The 21,156-nt window shown below is 41.4% G+C and overlaps 1 protein-coding gene across 1 annotated transcript in view; it reads right to left on the bottom strand.

Annotated features, from left to right (window-relative positions):
• TCEA1 (transcription elongation factor A1) overlaps window positions 1-21,156 on the bottom strand; it is an 81,298-nt gene that overhangs the window by 40,241 nt on the left and 19,901 nt on the right. Inside the window, exons 4-7 of the mRNA XM_025393419.1 lie at window positions 16,063-16,168; window positions 9,434-9,521; window positions 3,081-3,226; window positions 1,933-1,989 (exon numbers count right to left, since the gene is read on the bottom strand). Coding sequence (XP_025249204.1) covers window positions 1,933-1,989; window positions 3,081-3,226; window positions 9,434-9,521; window positions 16,063-16,168 — 397 coding nt within the window. The remainder of the gene's footprint in view (window positions 1-1,932; window positions 1,990-3,080; window positions 3,227-9,433; window positions 9,522-16,062; window positions 16,169-21,156) is intronic.

A 21,156-nucleotide genomic window follows, 5' to 3' on the forward strand; every position in this document is an offset into this window, starting at 1 on the left:
TTTGCTTGTTTGTTGTGAAGGCGGGTAGAAAGTCTCACTCTGTCACCCAGGCTGGACCTCAGCTCACTGCAACCTCCATCTCCCGGGTTCAAGCAATTCTCCTACCTCAGCCTCCAGAGTAGCTGTGATTACAGGCGCCTGCCACCACACCCGGCTAATTTTTGTATTTTTAGTAGAGACAGGGTTTCACCATGTTGGCCAGGCTGGTCTCAAACTCCTGACCTCAGGTGATCCACCCATCTCGGCCTCTCAAAGTGCTGGGATTATAGGCGTGAGCCACCGCGCCCGGCCTAGTCATGTTTTATTTCCTAAATGTTTAGTGCCAGCAGTATGCAAGTCAACAGGGTTTCAAAAAGTAACTCAAGTACTCAACATGAGAAAGCATATGTTTGAAAAGGAGCTTGAACTTATTCAAGCTCTACTTGCCCAAATCTGAATTCTACTAAGGATCCTAAAAGTCTCTTTGGTTACACAGTTCCCGTAGGGTCTCTGAGAAGAGACCATTCAACATGGCCATGAGGGTTCATCTCCTCCCCCTGCTCAGCAGGAGCTACCTCTCAGCAGGCTCTTTTCCCCAGAAGAGGTCACTGCCAAAGCTGAACCCTGGAACAGCTCCCTTCCTAATACGGCCATTTCCTCAACTAGGACAATCCCATGTTACACAGCCGCCTAGATGCTCCCTGCCCCTACCCACACACAGTATCCCTTTCCTGAAGCCCTTTCCCGGTACTCAGCATGAACAGGCTTCCTCTGGGATAATGAGCTCAGGTGACTGTGTGTGCTCTGAGGTCCCCCTAACTGAGAAGTCTTAACATTTACGTGCGTATGCTTTCCATGCCCTTTTGCACAACTTAAGTTCAGACACTACATTCTCAATTTACAAGGCAGAAAATTTTAAAAGCCATCAATACTGTACTTTGCTTTTGAATAACAGGAAAAACAAGACAAATAAAATGATATAGATGTCCCTCTCCTTTCCAAGAAAACAATACAATTAAGACAAAAAGTGAAGAATAAGACTTTGAATTCTATACCAGCAGGAAAAATTAAACTAGCAGATTTCTTAAAACAATTATGACCCCCCCTTGAAGTTGTGTGACACCGAGTGACTTGTCTGGCTGGTAGCAGAAGTAACAGATGTCACTCCTTGGCAGTAGTTTTGAAAGCCAGTATGCAATTTATCCCTTTTACCTTCTGCCACATCACCAGCTCACAACGGCCACTCCACCGGCCTCGTCCTAGAGGACAATGACCCAAAGCCCAGAGTCCTCAGCTAGCCTGTGCTGAACATATAGGACAAATAAATTCCTATTTGTCCAGTTTAATCTGTGAAAGAAACCTTTGTGGTGTTAAGCCACTGAAATTTCAAGGTTGTTACCACAATATAACACAGCCTATCCTGCCAAGTACATGAAGTCAATCTTGGACACTAGTGTTTTGCTAGGAAAGAGAAATTCTTTAGGTTTTTGAATTGCCAATGAGTTACACCCATGTTCTCATGTATTTTGTAATCTCTTCTAATTATGTTATCGGTTTGCCTTTCTCATTCTCAATCACATTTTCACTCTCCTGCTATCTGAATCAATTTTACCAGGGATTTATATACTTCAGTTTCCAAAGAGCCAGGTCCTTTCAAACTTCGCTGTTCTAGTTCATTCAGCTTCATCATGAAGGAAAAAGTCTAGCGTGGTGGTCAAGATCATGGGCTTGGAGACAAATTCCCTACACTGGAATCCCAGCCTTGTCAGTGTCAGGCTATGTGATCTAGAACAATGACCGATCCTCTTCTGCTTCTGTCTTCTCTCTGTAAAATAGGTTGAGAGCACCTAATTCACTGAAAGGACTACCGCAGGTAAAACCGTGCCTGGCACTTGTATATGTTCAATAAATATTACTTATTAAAAAAATTATGAATATACACACAAAGGATATCTTCTTCAATTTGAGATCCTAATTCTTCCTCATCAGCTCCAATTGCAATGTAGTCATCTAAAAACAGGCATAAAGAATTGTCAAGTTATTGTTACAGATTAAAAGAAAATTCTAATACCAGGTAATTAAACTGCATACCTATTTCTTAAACCCCATTTGCCTGACATAAAGAAGCCGTTCAGTTTAGTTGGTTAGAATCTAGTCACTTCACTGCCAACTAGACTCCTTTTCTGGGCTTCACCTGATACCCACAGTGCTCCTGCACTGACGACTCCTGATCCCTCAGGCACAGGAAGTAACTGATCTAGCAGGCAATTCATCTTTCATAACTCCATAAATTCTGGCTGCTCCAGCAGAGAGTAAAGAAAGTTACAGAAAGAACTGTCTTCTCTCCTGTGACTCAGGCTTCAATGCAAAGAAACCATTCATTTAACCTGCCAATCACATATACAGACACACTCAGAAGACTCCAATACGAATATTCAAAAGAAGGAAATAAACTAGGGAGAGAAAAAAAATATATATATACATATATATATAAATAAAAATAAAGAGACAGTAAGGAAATCAAAGTAGAAAGGGCAGAGTAAGGAGAAATACAGATCAAAGTAGCCATGATGCGGAATGAGAGAAAAGAAAAAGGATGAATTCGTATAAAATGATAAATATTCCTGTATATAAAACTTTAAAGCCAAAATGTTACATGTTAATACTGGATACTTTCAAATTAAATTAAGCTCCCATACATAAATCAAGACTCATCCCTCTCTTAAGCAGAAAATGGAAAACGTTCATACTGTATGTCATACTATTTAACAATTCAGTATTGTTAACTCTCAACCTAAGATCAGCATACACAGTGTGCAGATTAAATTGTGGGGAAACAAAAGATTTGTGAGAAAAAAGTATACATTACTATGAATTCAGGGGAAACATCCACGTATTAGAGGGAATCTATTTCTTACAATTACATAGTAATAAGCAAATGCCCCAGTATTTCTCCCCCTCTCCCCCTTAATCCCCGAGCTAAGCAGCAGTGGGTGGGCTATCCACAGGGTGACACTCATCAAACAGTAATATGGAGTTGGAGATGGCAGTAGTTGGTGGTGGTGACCAAAGGGCTAAGAAATAACATGCGCTGGACTTACCCCCTGTTCGAAGAGCTGCCGCAAGCATCTCCCTACACTTCAACCGCACAGAATCAGAAGTGCTTGGTGCCCGAGGAAAGGATGAAACGTAAGTATCTCGAGCATTTGTCTCATCCTTTCTGTTGCTTACATTGCCGCTGGAAGTACTGAAATACGCACACAAAAACACCACAAAAAGAAATCAAGAACAATCCTCTCAAAGTAACAATATTACTATCATGCTGTAAAAACAAAATTTGGGGCCTAAATAAATGACACAGTATCTCAGTGACCTTTATATGAGGGGAAAAAAATTGCCTGCATACAGATTAAAAAGAAGTTAAAAAGTTTACAATTTAGTAAAGAGACAAGTATCGTGCCTTTTTTTAAAAACTAAACATTTTATCTTTGATTCTCATTTTAAATATTAAGCAATATTTTTAATAGAGAAAATACCCATTATAGTTCAGTAAAACGAATGAAAAGCAATGATCTTGGTATAAGGAGAGGGATGAAGGGATGGGACCAGAGAATGACAGCTTTCTCTTTTTTTTTTTTTTTGAGACGGAGTCTCGCTCTGTCGCCAGGCTGGAGTGCAGTGGTGCGATCTCAGCTCACTGCAAGCTCCACCTCCCAGGTTCACGCCATTCTCCTGCCTCAGCCTCCCGAGTAGCTGGGACTACAGGCGCCCGCCACCACGCCTGGCTAATTTTTTGTATTTTTAGTAGAGAGGGGGTTTCACCATGTTGGTCAGGCTGGTCTCGATCTCCTGACCTCGTGATCCACCCACTTCAGACTCCCAAAGTGCTAGGATTACAGGCGTGAGTCACTGCGCCCAGCTTTTTTTTTTTTTTTTTTGAGACGAAGTCTTGCTCTGTTATCCAAGCTAGAGTGCAGTGGTGCCATCTCGACTCACTGCAAGCTCCGCCTCCCAGGATCACACCAGAGAATGACAGCTTTCAACCAAAACTAGAGACAGAGAGAGAGAGAGAGAGAGAGAGAATGCTAGAAAAACCCTGTTTCACAGGGCACGGTGGCTCACACCTGTAATCCCAGCACTTTGGGAGGCCAAGACAGGCAGATCACTTGAGGCCAGCAAATCCAGCCTGGGCAAAATGGCGAAACTCCATCTCTACTAAAAATATAAAAATTATCTGGGCATGGTGGTGCCCGCCTGTAATCCCAGCTACTTGGGAGGCTGAGGCAGGAGAATCGCTTGAACCCAGGAGGCAGAGGTTTCAGTGAGCCAAGACTACACCACTGCACTCCAGCCTGGGTGACACAGCAAGACTCCAACTAAAAAAAAAAAAAGAGAGAGAAAAAGAAAAAGAAAAACCTTGTTCCACTTAGATAGTGAAGTCCCCAGTGAGACAAATACCATGTGTACTGATGAGTCGTGAGGCTACAAAATGGTGTGTCTCTCCCCAGAAACATCCCCTCAGTATGAACATTTGGGAAGTTTTATAATTTTCCGGTCAACCTAATTCTTTCTTTTTTTTTTTTTTTTTTTTTTTTGAGACAGAGTCTGGCTCTGTCGCCCAGGCTGGAGTGCAGTGGCCGGATCTCAGCTCACTGCAAGCTCTGCCTCCCGGGTTTAAGCCATTCTCCTGCCTCAGCCTCCGGAGTAGCTGGGACTACAGGCGCCCGCCACCTCGCCCGGCTAGTTTTTTGTACTTTTTAGTAGAGAAGGGGTTTCACCGTATTAGCCAGGATGGTCTCGATCTCCTGACCTCGTGATCCGCCCGTCTCGGCCTCCCAAAGTGCTGGGATTACAGGCTTGAGCCACCGCGCCCGGCCCTAATTCTTTCAATTGCTTCTGAGTAGTTTCTTACACTGGATTATCACTAAAATGGGTTCTTTCCAAAATAATCTTCGTGATTACAATTAAGCTTTATCGCATTTAAGACAGCTGCAGTAACCCTTTTCAAAGACTGATTAAATCATCCACCATCCATAGATGTGACTTGCTACAATGCTGCAAGAACATACTCCCTTGCCTTCTCTCCAAAACATAACCACTGTTAAACTTCACAAACAGGTGCCTGTGGGTAAGATGGTCATTAATACCTTCTAAATTTAGTCAGTTCCTTTTCGAAGCCTTCAGTGATTTCCCCCTGTATTCCCAAAATATTGATTCACACAGGTTTGTATACAATGACTTTTCAACATTTTTCTATCAGACTGAATTTCTCAAGAACAAAAACTAGGATTTACTTTTCTTTGTGTTTTCATTATGTAGCATAATGCCTGTCAGTGATAAACAAATGAGCAAACCAATGTTTAAAAACCCATTTCTTTTTCTTTTAAGACTCCAGCCTGAGCAACTGAGCAAGACTTTTCATAGTGGTGAACAGAGCAAGAGTTGTGCAGTGCTGCCATCATAGCTCATGCAGCTTTGAACTTCCGGGTTTAAGCAATCCTCCTGCCTCAGCCTCCTGAGTAACTAGGACTACAGGTACATGCCACCATGCCCAGTTAATTTTAAAAATATTTTTTGGCCAGACAAGCTGGCTCATGCCTGTAATCCCAGGAGTTCAACAACAGCCTGGACAAAATAGTGAGACCCGGGGTTGCCAAACATGGTGGTATGCACCTGTGGTCCTAGCGACTTGGGAGGCTGAAGTGGGGGGCGGGCTTGAGACTAAAAAGTTGAGGCTGCAGAGAGCCTTGACTATGCCACTGCACTCTAGCCTGGGTAAAAGAGCAAGACTCTGTCTCCAAAAAACAAAAAACAGTCCAACAAACAAATAAACCTTTTGTTTTTGGTAGAGAAAGAGTCTATGTTCTCCAGGCTGGTCTCGAACTCCTGATCTCAAGTGATAATTCCGTCTTGGCCTCCTAAAGTGCATTAGCCACCGTGCCAGGCCCCAAAACCCATTTCTTTTCTTTTCTTTTTTGAGACAGAGTCTCATTCTGTCACCCAGACTGGAATGCAGTAAAACAATCATGGCTCACTGCAGCTATGACCCCCAAGCTCAGGCGGTTCTCCTGCCTCAGCCTCCCAAGTAGCTGGGACCACAGGCATGTGCCATCACACCTGTCTAATGTTTTTTATTACTTGTAGAGACAGGGTCTCCCTATGTTGCTCAGGCTGGTCTCAAACTCCTGGGCTCAAGTGATCCCCCACCTTGGCCTCCAAAAGTGCTGACATTACAGGTGTGAGCCACCACACCCAACCAAAAACCCACTTCTTAAACACTTTGATTAAATGCTTTTGCTTCTCTGTGTCTGCAGCCAAATGCTACGCAGGAACCAAGAACCAAGGGAAACTGCCCACACGGACTGAGAGAAACTTTTCCTCACTAGTTTCACTATTGCTGGTCCCAGTTCCTACATTCTGATACTTCTCAATCCTCTTGCATTTCTGTGTGTGTGTTGGCAGGGGGGGGGCCAGGGGGGCATGTGTAGATAGATACCAATCAGTCACTTTACCAGACTTCATATACAGTAATTTTCTTTTGCAGACAAGTTCTATACCTACACATCAAGCACGTAAAACTGATAAAAGACAACAAGAGGACGGGCACGGTGGCTCACGCCAGTAATTCCAGTAGTGTGAGAAGCCAAGGTGGGTGGATCACTTGAGGTCAGGAGTTTGAGACCAGCCTGGCCAACATGACGAAACCCCATCTTTATTAAAAGTACAAAAATTAGCTGGGTGTGGTGACGTGCACCTCTAATCCCAGCTACTGGGGAGGCTGAGACACGAGAACCGCTTGAACCTGGGGGGTAGAAGTTGCAGTGAGCCAAGATTGTGCCACTGCATTCCAGCCTGGGCAACAGAGAGAGACTCCATCTCAAAAAAAAAAAAAAAACAAGGCAGGGCGTGGTGGCTCACACCTGTAATCCTAGCACTTTGGGAGGCCAAGGCGGGAGGATCACCTGAGGTCGGGAGTTCGAGAACATGGAGAAACCCTGTCCCTACTAAAAATACAAAATTAGCCGGGCGTGATGTACATGCCTGTAATCCCAGCTACTTGGGAGGCTGAGGCAGGAGAATCACTTGAACCCGGGAGGCAGAGGTTGCAGTGAGCCAAGATTGTGCCATTGGACTCCAGCCTAGGCAACAAGAGCAAAACTTCGTCTCAAAAAAAAAAGAAATAGGCCAGGAGCAGTGGCTCAAGCCTATAATCCCAGCCTTTGGGAGGTCAGGCAGGCAGATCACGAGGTCAGGAGATCGAGACCATCCTGGCTAACATGGTGAAACCCCATCTCTACTAAAAAAACACACACAAAAAAAAACTAGCCGGGCGTGGTGGCTGGCGCCTGTAATCCCAGCTACTCGAGAGGCTGAGGCAGGAGAATGATGTGGGCCCAGGAGGCGGAGCTTGCAGTGAGCCGAGATTGCGCCACTGCACTCCAGCCTGGGCGACCGAGCAAGACTCCGTCTCAAAAAATAAAAATAAAAAAAAAATAATAATAATAAAATAAAATAATAAAAACAAAGACGAGAGACTGAGGAACTATCCCAGATTTAAGAAAACTAAACGGATATAATTTAGAAAAAATTGCATAAACTTTATTAACAACCACTGCTTAAGCCCACCACCTTTGACTTACCTCTTTTAATATAGTTAATATGTTTAATATATATATTTAATATAGTTAATACAAATACCAAAAACAGTGTACAAGACATTAACATAAACATGAGCAGTGCATGATCAATTTTGGGAAAATATTGAGAAACAAAGTTAAAATCGGCAGTAGCCTTAATGTCCTAAATACCTCAACACGGCTGGGCACGGTTGCTTACGCCTATAATCCCAGCACTTTGGGAGGCCAAGGCAGGTGGATCACCTGTGGTTGAGAGTTCGAGACTAATTTCGCCAACATGGTGAAACGCCGTCTCTACTAAAAATATAAAAATTAGCCAGGTGTGGTGGCATACACCTATAATCCCAGCTACTCAGGAGGCTGAGGCAGGAGAATCATTTGAATTTGGGAGGTGGAGATTTCAGTGAGTCGAGATCCCGCCATTGCAGCCTGGGTGACAGAGGAAGACTCTGTCTCAAAAATAAAAAATAAAAAAGGCCAGGCACGGTGGCTCACGCCTGTAAATCCCAGCAATTTGGGACACTGAGGAGAGTGGATCACCTGAGATCAGGAGTTCAAGACCAGCCTAGCCAACATGGCAAAACCCCATCTCTACTAAAAACACAAAAATTAGCCAGGTGTGGTGGGCGCCCGTAATCCCAGCTACTTGGGAAGCTGAGGCAGGAGAATTGCTTTGAACCCGGGAGGTGGAGGTTGCAGTGAGCCGAGATCAGACCGCTGCACTCCAGCGTGGGTGGCAGAGCGAGACTCTGTCTCAAAAAGGTATGTGGCCCCTCCCCACCAGAATTCCTGATTCAGTAGTTACCGGATGAGGCCTGAGAATCTGTATTTCTAACAAGCTGTCAGGTTCTCTCCTCTTCCAGGGACCGTACTTTCGAGAACCATTGCTTTAAATCAGTGTTGACAGTTAACCTACCAGGTTCCCAAGAACAGAGGAACGATTTGTATTTAACCAACTATGCGTATGGCAACATGTCCAATACTGCATAGTTCATGATATGTAATAGGAAAGAACACATGCAAAGGCCTCATAGGAGGTGAGGGACAATCTGAACTCTTCGTTAACGAACTTCACATTTTAAGTTCTTATAAAAAATTGCTTTTTTTTTTTTTTTTTTAAATTTAAGGTCTCACTCCATTGCTCAGGCTGGAGTGCAGTGGCATGATCTTGGCTCACTGCAACCTCTGCCTCCTGGGTTCCAGCAATTCTCCCACCTCAGCCTCCCAAGTAGCTGGGACTACAGACACATGCTGCCATACCTGGCTAATTTTTTTTTTTTTTTTTGGTAGAGAAAGGGTTTCACCATGTTGGCCAGGTTGGTCTCAAACTCCTAACCTCAAGTGATCCTCCCACCTCAGCTTCCCAAAGTGCTAGGATTACAGGCGTGAGCCACCGTGCCTGGCCACAAATTGCTAAATTCGAAAGGAAGAAAAAAAGCATGCAAAAGAGAATGAGATCAAAATGAGGGCCAAAATAAATCTAAAAAAGAAATGTGGTAAATAGAGGAAGTAATCATTTGAATCTCTAATTACTACCTCTATTATCAATTTTATCAGTGCCTACCCCAGCAATCCCATTCAATTAAACTTGTTAAGTACAATATAAATAACTACTTATTTATTCAATGTCTTCTACCTCTCAAATGTTCAAGAAATCTGAAAAAAAATTAGAATACTTGGCTACATACATTTACTAATTCCATTTGATTAGAAAACAAAAAAAGGAGTGTAGATAGGGGAACATTAGACGGGGGGAATTGATGCAGGAAGTAAAACTATGACTTTCAATATAAATAAATGTCTATACTGTGAAGTACCTTTCTTCTCTTGCTTCAGGGCTGTTCTGTGATGTAATTGCAGGTTCTTTTTTCTTTTCGTCAAGGTCTTTCTCAGTTGATGGCCCATCTGAAAATTATGAAATCTCTTAAGTTGCTAGCATTTGTAAAAACTAAAATACTGCATGTTAACAGGCTATTTGCACAACAACATGAACTAAAACCCTAAGTTTCCTACAAGTAGATGAAGTTTGATTAAGCTATTAGCATATGTACTGTTTTTCACAATGCAAGTTCAGTCAACACTTCCAAATAAATTCCCTCATTTGGTGGGAACTACAAGTTCATATGCCATGGGAACCTAAAGGGAGGAAAGTATATGGAACAAAGAGGTGGGAAGAATATGGAAATATCTGCACTGCTACTTTAAAAATGAAAGCACAGGCCAGTGAAGTGGCTCACGCCTGTAATTCCAGCACTTTGGGAGGCTGTGGATCACTTGAGCTCATGAGTCTGAGACCAGCCTGGGCAACATGATGAAACTCTGTCTCTACAAAAAATACAAAAATTAGCTGGGCTTGGTGGTGCACACCTGTAGTCCCAGCTACTCAGGAGGCTGAGGTGCGAGGATGGCTTTTGCCTAGCAGGTGGGGGCTGCAATGAGCCAAGATCACGCCACTGCATGCCAACCTGGGCGATAGAGCCAGAACTTGTCTCAAAATAAAGCCAAATAAAATAAAAATAAAAGCATAAAGCATACACAGCAATACTGTTTTAATAAATTTCCATAAAGTTGGAAAATTTAAGGTGGTATCCAAAATATAAATATTTCTGGTATGGGTAAACAAAAAACACTTTCATAGAAAATACCTCAGGATGAGTAAGACCTACCCAGCACCTTCTCTATCTTAAATGATCTATAAAGTAATACAGAATGCACAAGTTTTAAGACCTAAAGAGGTGGCTGAGCATGGTGGCTCATGTCTGTAATCCTAGCACGTTGGGAGGCCACAGCAGGCAGATCACGAGGTCAGGAGATTGAGATCATCCTGGTTAACATGGTGAAACCCCGCCTCTACTAAAAAAATACAAAAACTTAGCCAGGCGTGGTGGCACACACCAGTAGTCCCAGCTACTCAGGAGGCTGAGGCAGGAGAATCGCTTGAACCTGGGAGGCGGAGGTTGCAGTGAGCTGAGATCGTGCCACTGTACTCCAGCCTGGGCGACAGAGAGAAACTCTGTCTCAAAAAAAAAAAAAAAAAAAAAAAGGTAAGCAATGAGATATTATGAAATAATGTACATAAAATAGGTTGAGTCAGTGCAATATTTTAACAGCCAAAAGAAACATTCACTTTTAAATCAATCAACACAGCCTTAAATTTTAAAACTGGTACCTGCCTGGGGTCGGATGTGGTGGCTCACACCTGTAAACCCAACACTTTGGGAGGCTGAGGCAGGTGGATTACTTGAGATCAGGAGTTCGAGACCAGTCTAGCCAATATGGTGAAACCCTGTCTCTACTAAAAATACAAAAATTAACTGGGCATGGTGGTACAGACCTGCAATCCCAGCTGAGGCTGAGGCTGGAGAATCATTTGAACCTGGGAGGAGGAAGTTGCAGCGAGCCGACATTGTGCCACTGCACTCCAGCCTGGGCGACAGAGTGAGACTCTGTCTCAAAAAAAAAAATCGGTGCATGCCTGTAGTCCCAGCCACTCAGGAAGCTCAGGCAGGAGGAACGTTTGAGCCCAGGAATTTGAGGCTGCAAGGAGCTATAACTGCACCACTGCACACCAGCCTGGATGACAGAGTGATACCCTGTCTCAAAAAAACAAAACAAAAACAAAACACACAGCCTTGAAGCTAAGTTCAGAAAACGTTTGGGTCTACCATATAAAGTACACCAGTTAACTACGTTTTACTCACTACATAAGCAATAAAGGCTACATAAATAATTTTTTTCAATTCTTCACATCTCTCTGTATAGAATATAGAAGAAACTATATCCAACTGGATAGCAGGATCACCTAGGGAGCCTTTAAACATATCCTCATGCCAAGCTCCAAACCAGATCCATTCAATCCAAATCTCTGGCAGTGAGGCGCAAGCATCATTATTTTTTAAAGTTCCTTAGACAGCTCTAATATATAGTTATCTGGATGAGAATCACTGATAAGAGAAAGGTTCAAATCACAACTGGAGAACTCATCTTGTAAAGCTGAAGTCTGTCAAACCTAAAATACAATTCAAGCCCTCTGATAAAACGTGCACATACACTTTAGTTTTCACATAATTTTGCTGCTCCTTTTTATTCTCAATAGTTACCTTGAAGACTCAAATCCCAAAGAGGCTATAGTATTGTAACCCTGAAAACAGAAGTAATAATGACACATGGCAAGGACTAACAAATGGTCCAAAAGTAATAGGGTAGAAAGCATTTAAAAGGGAAAACTGACGTAACAATGAAATATGATCCAGCAAGGATCCAATGTTGCCAAAGGGACACAGAACTACCTCACACACTGCTCTGGCACAGTGAATTAGTACAATCCTTTTGGAAAGCACAGCAGTAAGAGGCATGAACAGCCTCAGAAGCATCCCTACTATCTGATATGGTGTTGTGGGCAAAACAGCTCAGCTAGCAGGGAAGGAAGTGCTCCAGCTCTGGACTCCAGCTGTCTGCAATCAAGTCCCAGCTTGGCTATTCACCACCGATTCAACTGTGTGCTAGGTATTTAACTGCTCAATGCCTCAGATTCCTCATCATAAAATGGAGATTATATTGGCACCTACCAAATTGGATTGTTTTGAGGATTAAATGCATTAATACAGGTCAATGCTTGACATATCTTAAGTATTCAAAAATGTGCTACCTAGTAGCAGTAGTAGTAAATGTAGAAATCTAGCTAACAATGTAAAGAAAAAGCTTTAGGCAGAAAGATGTCCATCAAGACATTAGTTACAACCGCCACAAAGTTAAAAACAATAACAAATCTAACAACAGGCAAGTGATCAACTAAAATAGTATAGTCAACTGAATAAATTATTCTGAAACCAATAAAAATAGTAGTTATGATAGAAAAACAAAGTATTTTCATTAAAAAAGGTAATATAAATTAAGTACCCACACAGCACAGGTAAAATTATAGTAGTGGTAAAATTTATGCAAATTAAATTTGAACAGTAATGTATTACAATCCATTGTACAGAAAAGGAACCTGCAAGTCTACACTAACAGATAAATAGCTAAGGGATATAAAGAAGGTTGTTGTTGTTTTTTTTTTTTTTTTTTTGAGATGGAGTCTCACTCTGTTGCCCGGGCTGGAGTGCAGCGGTGTGATCTTGGCTCAGTGTAAGCTCTGCCTCCTGGCTTCACACCATTCTCCTGCCTCAGCCTCGAGAGTAGCTGGGACTACAGGTGCTCACCACCACACTCGGCTAATTTTTCTGTATTTTTTTAGTAGAGACAGGGTTTCACCGTGTTAGCCAGGGTGGTCTCGATCTCCTGACCTCGCGATCCGCCCGCCTCAGCCTCCCAAAGTGCTAAGATTACAGGCATGAGCCACCGTGCCTGGCCAGAAGGTTCTTCTTCTAAAGAATGATGATTTTATAAGTACTGAAGCAGAGGAGTCAGAAAAATCACAATTTTGCAACTACCACTACAAAGACTGGTTTGAGCAAAAAAATCAACAGATCCTAAATTGGGAGGGGAAGAGAAAGATCTGTTAAGGTGTAAGACAGTTTCAGGATCTTAAAAGTGTCTCCCACAGAATGGCTATTAGCTACAAGAGGAAAAACAATACACTATACAGTGTAGCTTTGACTGGATTCTCAAAATTACCATCAATGACTTTGGATATGATACCTTGAGAAGGATATAACATGCTTACATAGTATTCCAACTGTGAATGTACAACCTGATCTAATCATGAGAAAAAAGCAGGTACACCTCAAATATGGAATATGCTATTAAAAACAAAGGATGGGCCAAGCGCGATGGCTCACGCCTACATATCTAACACTTTGGGAGGCCGAGACAGGTTGGATCGCTTGAACCCAAGAGTCCAAGACCAATCTGGGCAACATAGTGAGACTCTGTCTCAAATAAATAAATAACAAAGGAGGGCAGTGGCAGATGCCTACAGTTCCAGCTACTCAGGAATCTGAAGTGGAGGACTGCTTGAACCCAGGAGCTGGAGGTTAGCCTAGGCAACATAGCAAGACCCTTATCTCGACACAAAACAAAAAAAGTGGTGGGGAAGGAGGGGAATAGGGGAATAAATCTGCTTCAAGGATCCAACTTAAAAACATGGGAAATTCTACCTTGAATATATTTCCTACTTTACTTTTAAACCAAAATCCAATTCTACTTTGCATTCATTACAACCAGTCATTTTCTGCATATTGTATAACATATCCAAGTTCCATTTTTTAAGCTCATTATGAATTTGATAAAAATCTCACTTTGCATAATTTGATAAAACACTCACTTTGCATGAAAGTATTTTAAAATACACATTAGTGATAGTTACATGAATGTATACATAGGATAAAATTGCTCAGAAGGACACATGCCCCCACACATACACTAGTGCCAGTAAAAACTGATGAAATCTGAATGAGGTCTGTAGATTGTATCAATGTCAATTTCCTGGTTGAGATTCTGTATATGAGAGTTATGCAATATTACCACAGGAGGAAGCTGGATAAAGGGTACATGAGATCTTTCCGTACTTTTTTTTTTTGGTAATTTTCTGTGAGTCACTTATTATGTCAAAATAAAAAGTTAAACTCCACATGTTCAGGAGGCATACATACTTTCTTCTATAGGAAATGACCTTGCTTCTTTTATCCCTACTTGAGGCAGGGGACCAGGAATGAGGGGGAAGGGGCAGGATATATACACACACATACATAAAATTTTAAAGCATGGCCCACAAGTAATTTTTTTTATTGGGTTTGTGCAATTAACGTGAAAGACAAAATTGCATTTAATTTTCTTTCCTTTCAAATTTTACTTTTAGGAAATATATCAACAAAAAATTGACAACTCCAAAATAAGATTTAAGGGGAGGGAATTCGTATTTGTTGGGCTAGGACCCTATGTACATTTCTTACAGAGGTGATAATTGATAGTGAAATATCACAGACCAAAAACAAACAAAAAGTAAAATCATGAACCCAAGTAAACAGGTTGGTCTTCAAATGAGAAAGGAACATTTCTGCCTCGGGGGAAAAACAAAGGAGAAGGGGTACTTGTATTCTTCAAAATGTCAATTTCATAAAAGATAAAGAAAAGCTTAAGAATGATTTCAAATTAGAAAACTAGCTATGTGAGGCCAGACTCGGTGGCTCACGCCTGTAATCCCAGCGCTTTGGGAGGCTGAGGCAGGCAGATCACGAGGTCAAGTGATTGAGACCATCCTGGCTAACACGGTGAAATCCCATCTCTACTAAAAATACAAAAAATTAGCCGGGCATGGTGGTGGGCACCTGTAGTCCCAGCTACTTGGGAGGCTGAGGCAGAAGTATGGCATGAACCCGGGAGGCGGAGCGTGCAGTAAGCCAAGATCACGCCACTGCACTCCAGCCTGGGCAACAGAGTGAGACTCCAACTCAAAAAAAAAAAAAAAAAAGAAAACTAGCTATGTGATCCTGAACTGGATCTTTTCCTGGAGGTGAAAAGAAAAAAAAAAAAACTATAAAAAACATTATTGGGACAACTGACAAACCTGAACATAAACCACAAAATACTATACCAATGTTAAATTTCCTAAATTTCTTTCTTTTTTTTTTTGAGACGGAGTCTCGCTCTGTCACCCAGGCTGGAGTGCAGTGGCCAGATCTCAGCTCACTGCAAGCTCCGCCTCCCGGGTTTAGGCCATTCTCCTGCCTCAGCCTCCCGAGTAGCTGGGACTACAGGCGCCCACCACCTCGCCCGGCTAGTTTTTTGTATTTTTTTTTTTTTTTTAGTAGAGACGGGGTTTCACCGTGTTAGCCAGGATGGTCTCGATCTCCTGACCTCGTGATCCGCCCGTCTCGGCCTGCCAAAGTGCTGGGATTACAGGTTTGAGCCACCGCGCCCGGCCCTAAATTTCTTATACTATGATTCCATAAAAAAATAAGCTTGTAGTAAGGAAATATACACAAGTATTTAAAGGGTAAAAGAGCATGATATATTCAACCTACTTTCAAATGGTTCAGAAAAAAATAATTTGTGTATGTGCAAATAGAGAAAGCAAAAGAGAGAATACGATAAAACAAATATGGCAAATATTAAAAATTGATGATATGGATGAAGGATACAGCATTCTTTCTATCATCCTTGCAAGTTTTCTGTAAGTCAAAAAATTTCAAAAACCATTTCAGAAGGTATCCACAACCTTTCCCATAAGAGAAAATTCTTCTTACTGAAAGAGTTTATCCAGCTGTGTCAAAAGTTAAGAAAGCCAAATTTGACTAGCCTAAGAGGCAAAAAAAAAAAAAAAAAAGCCCTAAAGGTCAAATTAACTCCCCTCGCCTTTATTACGAGGCACTGATTTCAGTATATCTAGATTCATTAAGAAAAAAAGTAACCATTAACTAACTGTAAAATGTTAATGGTTAATGGTTATTAACTGTTTGAATAAATCTCAACATCATAAATATACGTAAGGGAAGATCAATGATACCTAATAATTTTTTCCAGGATTTGATGAGAGACTTTGCCAAAGATGTAACTTCTTCGTCTGTACTCTGCTTGCGAATAGCATTAACTGACATGCCGATTCTTGTGGACTGCAAGGCAATAACAAAAAAATTATGTATACCAATTTTATTTTAAACAAACTAGTATTTCACCCACATTCTTTTCTTTCCCAGATTCCTGTTTCCATTCTAGAATTTTAAAACTTCAATTATTTGGATCCTTATAATAGCAAACTATATTAAGATACATACATCTTCAGATCAAATAAGTCCTAGACTCATTAATGTTCTTTTTTTTTTTGAGACTGAGTCTGGCTCTGTTGCCCAGGCTGGAGTGCGGTGGCCGGATCTCAGCTCACTGCAAGCTCCGCCTCCCGGGTTCACGCCATTCTCCTGCCTCAGCCTCCCGAGTAGCTGGGACCACAGGCGCCCGCCACTTCGCCCGGCTAGTTTTTTGTATTTTTTAGTAGAGACGGGGTTTCACCGTGTTAGCCAGGATGGTCTCGATCTCCTGACCTCGTGATCCGCCCGTCTCAGCCTCCCAAAGTGCTGGGATTACAGGCTTGAGCCACCGCGCCCGGCCGACTCATTAATGTTCTTATCACCAAGATCTAAAAGCATAAAATTTGCTACTGTAATAAGTCTGGTTAACTAGAAAAATGAAATCAATCTTTCCACAAGGGAGAAGTGAAGATAAATGAGGATAAAATATAAAATATTGTATGTAAGTCAGGCTGAAGCAATCATGACTAATACACGCATTTCTTTGTTTCTATACATTCTTCTACATGGATTACTTCACAGAGCACCAGCTGCAAATGATTATGAGGATAGCCAAACTAAAACTACCACCTATGGAGGTTTATTCTATTTATTTATTTATTTTTTTGGGGGGAATGGAGTCTTGCTCTGTTGACCAGGCTGGAGTATAGTGGCGCAATGTTGGCTCACTGCAAGCTCTGCCTCCCAGGTTTACGCCATTCTCCTGCCTCAGCCTCCCAAGTAGCTGGGACTACAGGCACCAGCCACCATGCCCAGCTAATTTTTTGTATTTTTAGTAGAGACAGGGTTTCACCGTGTTAGCCAGGATGGTCTCGATCTCCTGACCTCGTGATTCACCTGCCTTGGCCTCCCAAAGTGCTGGGATTACAGGTGTGAGCCACCACGCCCAGCTATGGAGGTTTAAAAGGCTTTATTTTGCCAGGAACCAGCATATAATCAGAGACATTAAAATACACTTCACAAAATATAGGTAAAATTTAACCTGTGATAATTACATGCCTAAAATTACACTTAGAGCATCCACATTCATCAATCTTTTTTCTAACAACCCTTCAAAGTTGAGATTATCCCTATTTTTAAAGATGAAGAGATTGGAAGCAACAATAAACGTACCCAGCATCACACCATTACTAACTAGCAAAGGTGGGAATTTTTTTTTTTTTTTTTTTTGAGACGGAATCTCACCCTGTCACCCAGGCTGGAGTGCAATAGGGCACGATCTCGGTTCACTGCAACCTCCACCTCCCGGTTCAAGTAATTCTCCTGCCTCAGCCTCCCAAGTAGCTGGGATTACAGGCACAGGCCACTTCGCCTGGCTACTTTATGTATTTTTAGTAGAAACGGGTTGCACCCATTGGCCAGGCTGGTGTCGAACTCTAGACCTCTAAGTGATCCACCCACCTCGGCCTCCCAAAGTGCTGGGATTACAAGCGTGACCCATCAGCCCAGCCAAAAGCTGGGATTTTAATCCAGGTTTGTCCACTGCCAAAGTCCATGGTCTTTCTAGCACATCAGTGGTTTCAAATTGTGCTCAAAGAACACAAAAGCTATGACAGCCCAAATATGGATGATAAATAAAAAATGGAAAATTATTTAGTAAGTTCGGGTTGTTAGCAGACAATCTTTCAAACATATGGTCTGTGGAAGAAAAAAATAACAGAAGAAATTCTTAGTGGTGAAAAAAAGAAGAGAACCCCTATTGTAAGCTTTATGGCAGAAAAAAATACCAGTACTTGAGGCTTCCTTCTAAATTATTCAATCCTCTCAACAAAGAGATAGATTCAGGATCTAAGTTTTATTCAAGAATTTAGAATATGTGGTTGGCTAGAGTGTCCTATATCTCTTAGAAAGCTGAGCAAAGCAGACAAGATTGAACAGCAGAAAGATAAAGGGACTCCACAATTTTAAAGCCCCAAATAATTTGGGGTTAACAAGGCTAGTTTACTAGGAAAAAACTCTACTTTTTGAATGTGTGGAGGAAATAACTTACTAGTGTGTTCTGAAGCCTAGAACTGACACAAATGTGCAAAAAACTAAAATGGCACTTTACTAGGGGCTTGCAGGAGAGCAAAGGTGTAAGGAGATGATGAATAAACTATGTACTGCTGGGTGATTGCTTTTTAATTATCAGAGGATGTTTTGATTACTAAAAAGTCAATGATTATCCCGCTTAGCCCCAAACAAAACCTATACTAAGAATATAGTTATCTGTAATAAACATGCCTATCTATGGAAGGGACTGTCAAGCCAAAATAATAAGAAATGGGGGGCATGGTGGCTCACGCCTGTAATCCCAGCACTTTGGGAGGCTGAGGTGGGCAGCTCACGAGGTCAGGAGTTCGAGACCAGCCTGGCCAATATGGTAAAACTCTACTAAAAAAAAAAACCAAAAAACAAATTAGCCGGGCATGGTGGCGAGTGCCTGTAGTCCCAGTTACTCGGGAGGCTGAGACAGAAGAATCGCTTGAATCCAGGAGGCGGAAGTTGCAGTAAGCCGAGATCACGCCACTGCACTCCAGCTTCCAGCCTGGGCTACAGAGCAAGACTCTGTCTCCAAAAACAAAAAAAAAAGGGTGGGTACGGTGGCTCATGCCTGTAATCCCAGCACTCTGGGAGGCCAAGGCAGGTGGATCACAAGGTCGGGAGATCGAGATCATCCTGGCTAACACGGTGAAACTCCATCTTTAAAAAAATACAAAAAATTAGCTGGGTGTGGTGGCACGCACCTATAGTCCCAGATACTTGGGAGGCTGAGGCAGGAGAATCGCTTGAACCTGGGAGGTAGAGGTTGCAGTGAGCACAGATTGCACCACTGCACTCTAGCCTGGGTGACAGAGCGAGACTCTGTCTCAAAAAAAAAAGAAAGAAAAAAAAAGAAATGAGGTTGCTGAGGTAGAATGAAAAACAAAGATTTGAAATAAGTTCTTTTTTCCTTTGGGGGTACTATGGAAAAAAATGGGAAAAAAAAGTAGAGGAAAAGATTATGAAGCTATTTACTTGGATAAGCAAGCCCAGAGTTGCCTCTAAGAATTCCCTAGGAATTCTTCCTAAAATTGGTATGCTAAGACTTACAAAATGTAATAGATAGGTTATACGAAAGTATTCTGTGCTCAAGTGTCCTTAGGCATTGTGGGATTATAACTGTTTTCTTGACTGCAGGACTAATGAAAGCTTTCAGGACAAACTGTACATTGTGAAACTCTAGCAGATAAAATATGTGCCTTTGCCCATGATTTCTATAGAACATCAGGTATACAGAAAGAAAGACATTACCTTGGAAAGGTGGAAAGTGCCTTAAGCAGCCTTAGGGGTCAGCTGCACACTGACGGTAAAGCAGAAAGGAATGAGTACTGAGATCAAGAGACACTGTTAACATCACAGGAAACAAGCAGATCTGGTGTGCTCCAGAAGAAAAGTCTCCTTTGTGATCACTCATGAGTTTTTGCCAAGATAATCTGAAGGTAGCCACTACATCTTAAGGTAAAAAAACATATAGCTACTGTACAGCTACTATAAAACACATATGTAAAACATACACTTAAAACACACATATATAAAAGACAACATAAAAGAAACACACAGCTACTATAAAACATTGTTGAAAGAAATTAAAGATGACCTAAACAAAATTTTAAAATCCCATGTTGATAGACTGGAAGACTTAAATATTAAGACTGCAATACTAATCAAGTCGAACTACTGACTCAATGCAATGCCTATCAGAATCCCATCTGCCTTTAGTGTAGAAATTGACAAGCTTACCCTAAAGTCCACACAGAAATACAAAGGACCCAAACAGCCAAAACGAAGAACAAAGTTGGAGCACTCATAATTCCCTACAGTAACCAAGATAGCATGGTACTGGCAAAAGGATGGACATGCAGATCAATGGGATAAATTTAAGACTCCAGAAATAAACTCCTACATTTTTCATCAGCTGATTTTAGATAAGGATATCAAGACAATTCATTGGAGAAAAGAATATTCTTTTCAACAAATGGTGCTGGAACAACTAGATATCCACATGTAAAAGAATAAAGCTGAACCTCTTCCTTACACCACACACAAAAATTAACTCAATATGAATAGGAGTAAAGCTTCATTACCTTGGATTAGGGAATAGTTTCTTAAATATGACACCTAAAGCACAAGCAATCAAAGAAAAAATAGAATACATCAAAAGTTAAAACTTTTGTGCTTCAAAGAACATCATCAAGAAAGTAAAAAGGTAATTCACAGAAAAAGAGACAATATTTGCAAACTCTATGTCTGATAAGGGACTTGAATCTGGAATATATAAAGAACTATTACAACTCAATAAAAAAAAAAGACAATCCAACTTAAAAACGGGCAAAGGATCTGAATAGACATTTCTCCAAATAAGATATAAAAATAACCAACAAACACATGAAAAGATATTCAACATCCTTAGACATTATGGAAATAAAAATTAAAGCTACAATGAAATACTACTACACCCACTCGAATGGCTATAATCAAAGACAAACAGCAACAAGTGTTTGCAAGGATGCAGAGAAAATGGACCCATTTACTGCTACTGGAGATACAAAATGGTACCATGGCTTGGGAAAAGAGTCTGGCAGGTCCTCAAAATGTTAAACGCACAGTTACCACATAAACCAGCAATACCACTCCTAGGTATCTACACAAGAACAACAAAAACATATGCTCACACAAACTTGTACATAAACATGCACAGCAGTGTGATGCAAAACAGCCAAAAAAGTCTAAACCCATCAACCGACAAATGGATGAACAACATGTGAAATATCCAT

This window comes from Theropithecus gelada, chromosome 8, assembly GCF_003255815.1.
Source record: "Theropithecus gelada isolate Dixy chromosome 8, Tgel_1.0, whole genome shotgun sequence".
Taxonomy (NCBI): Eukaryota; Metazoa; Chordata; class Mammalia; order Primates; family Cercopithecidae; genus Theropithecus; species Theropithecus gelada.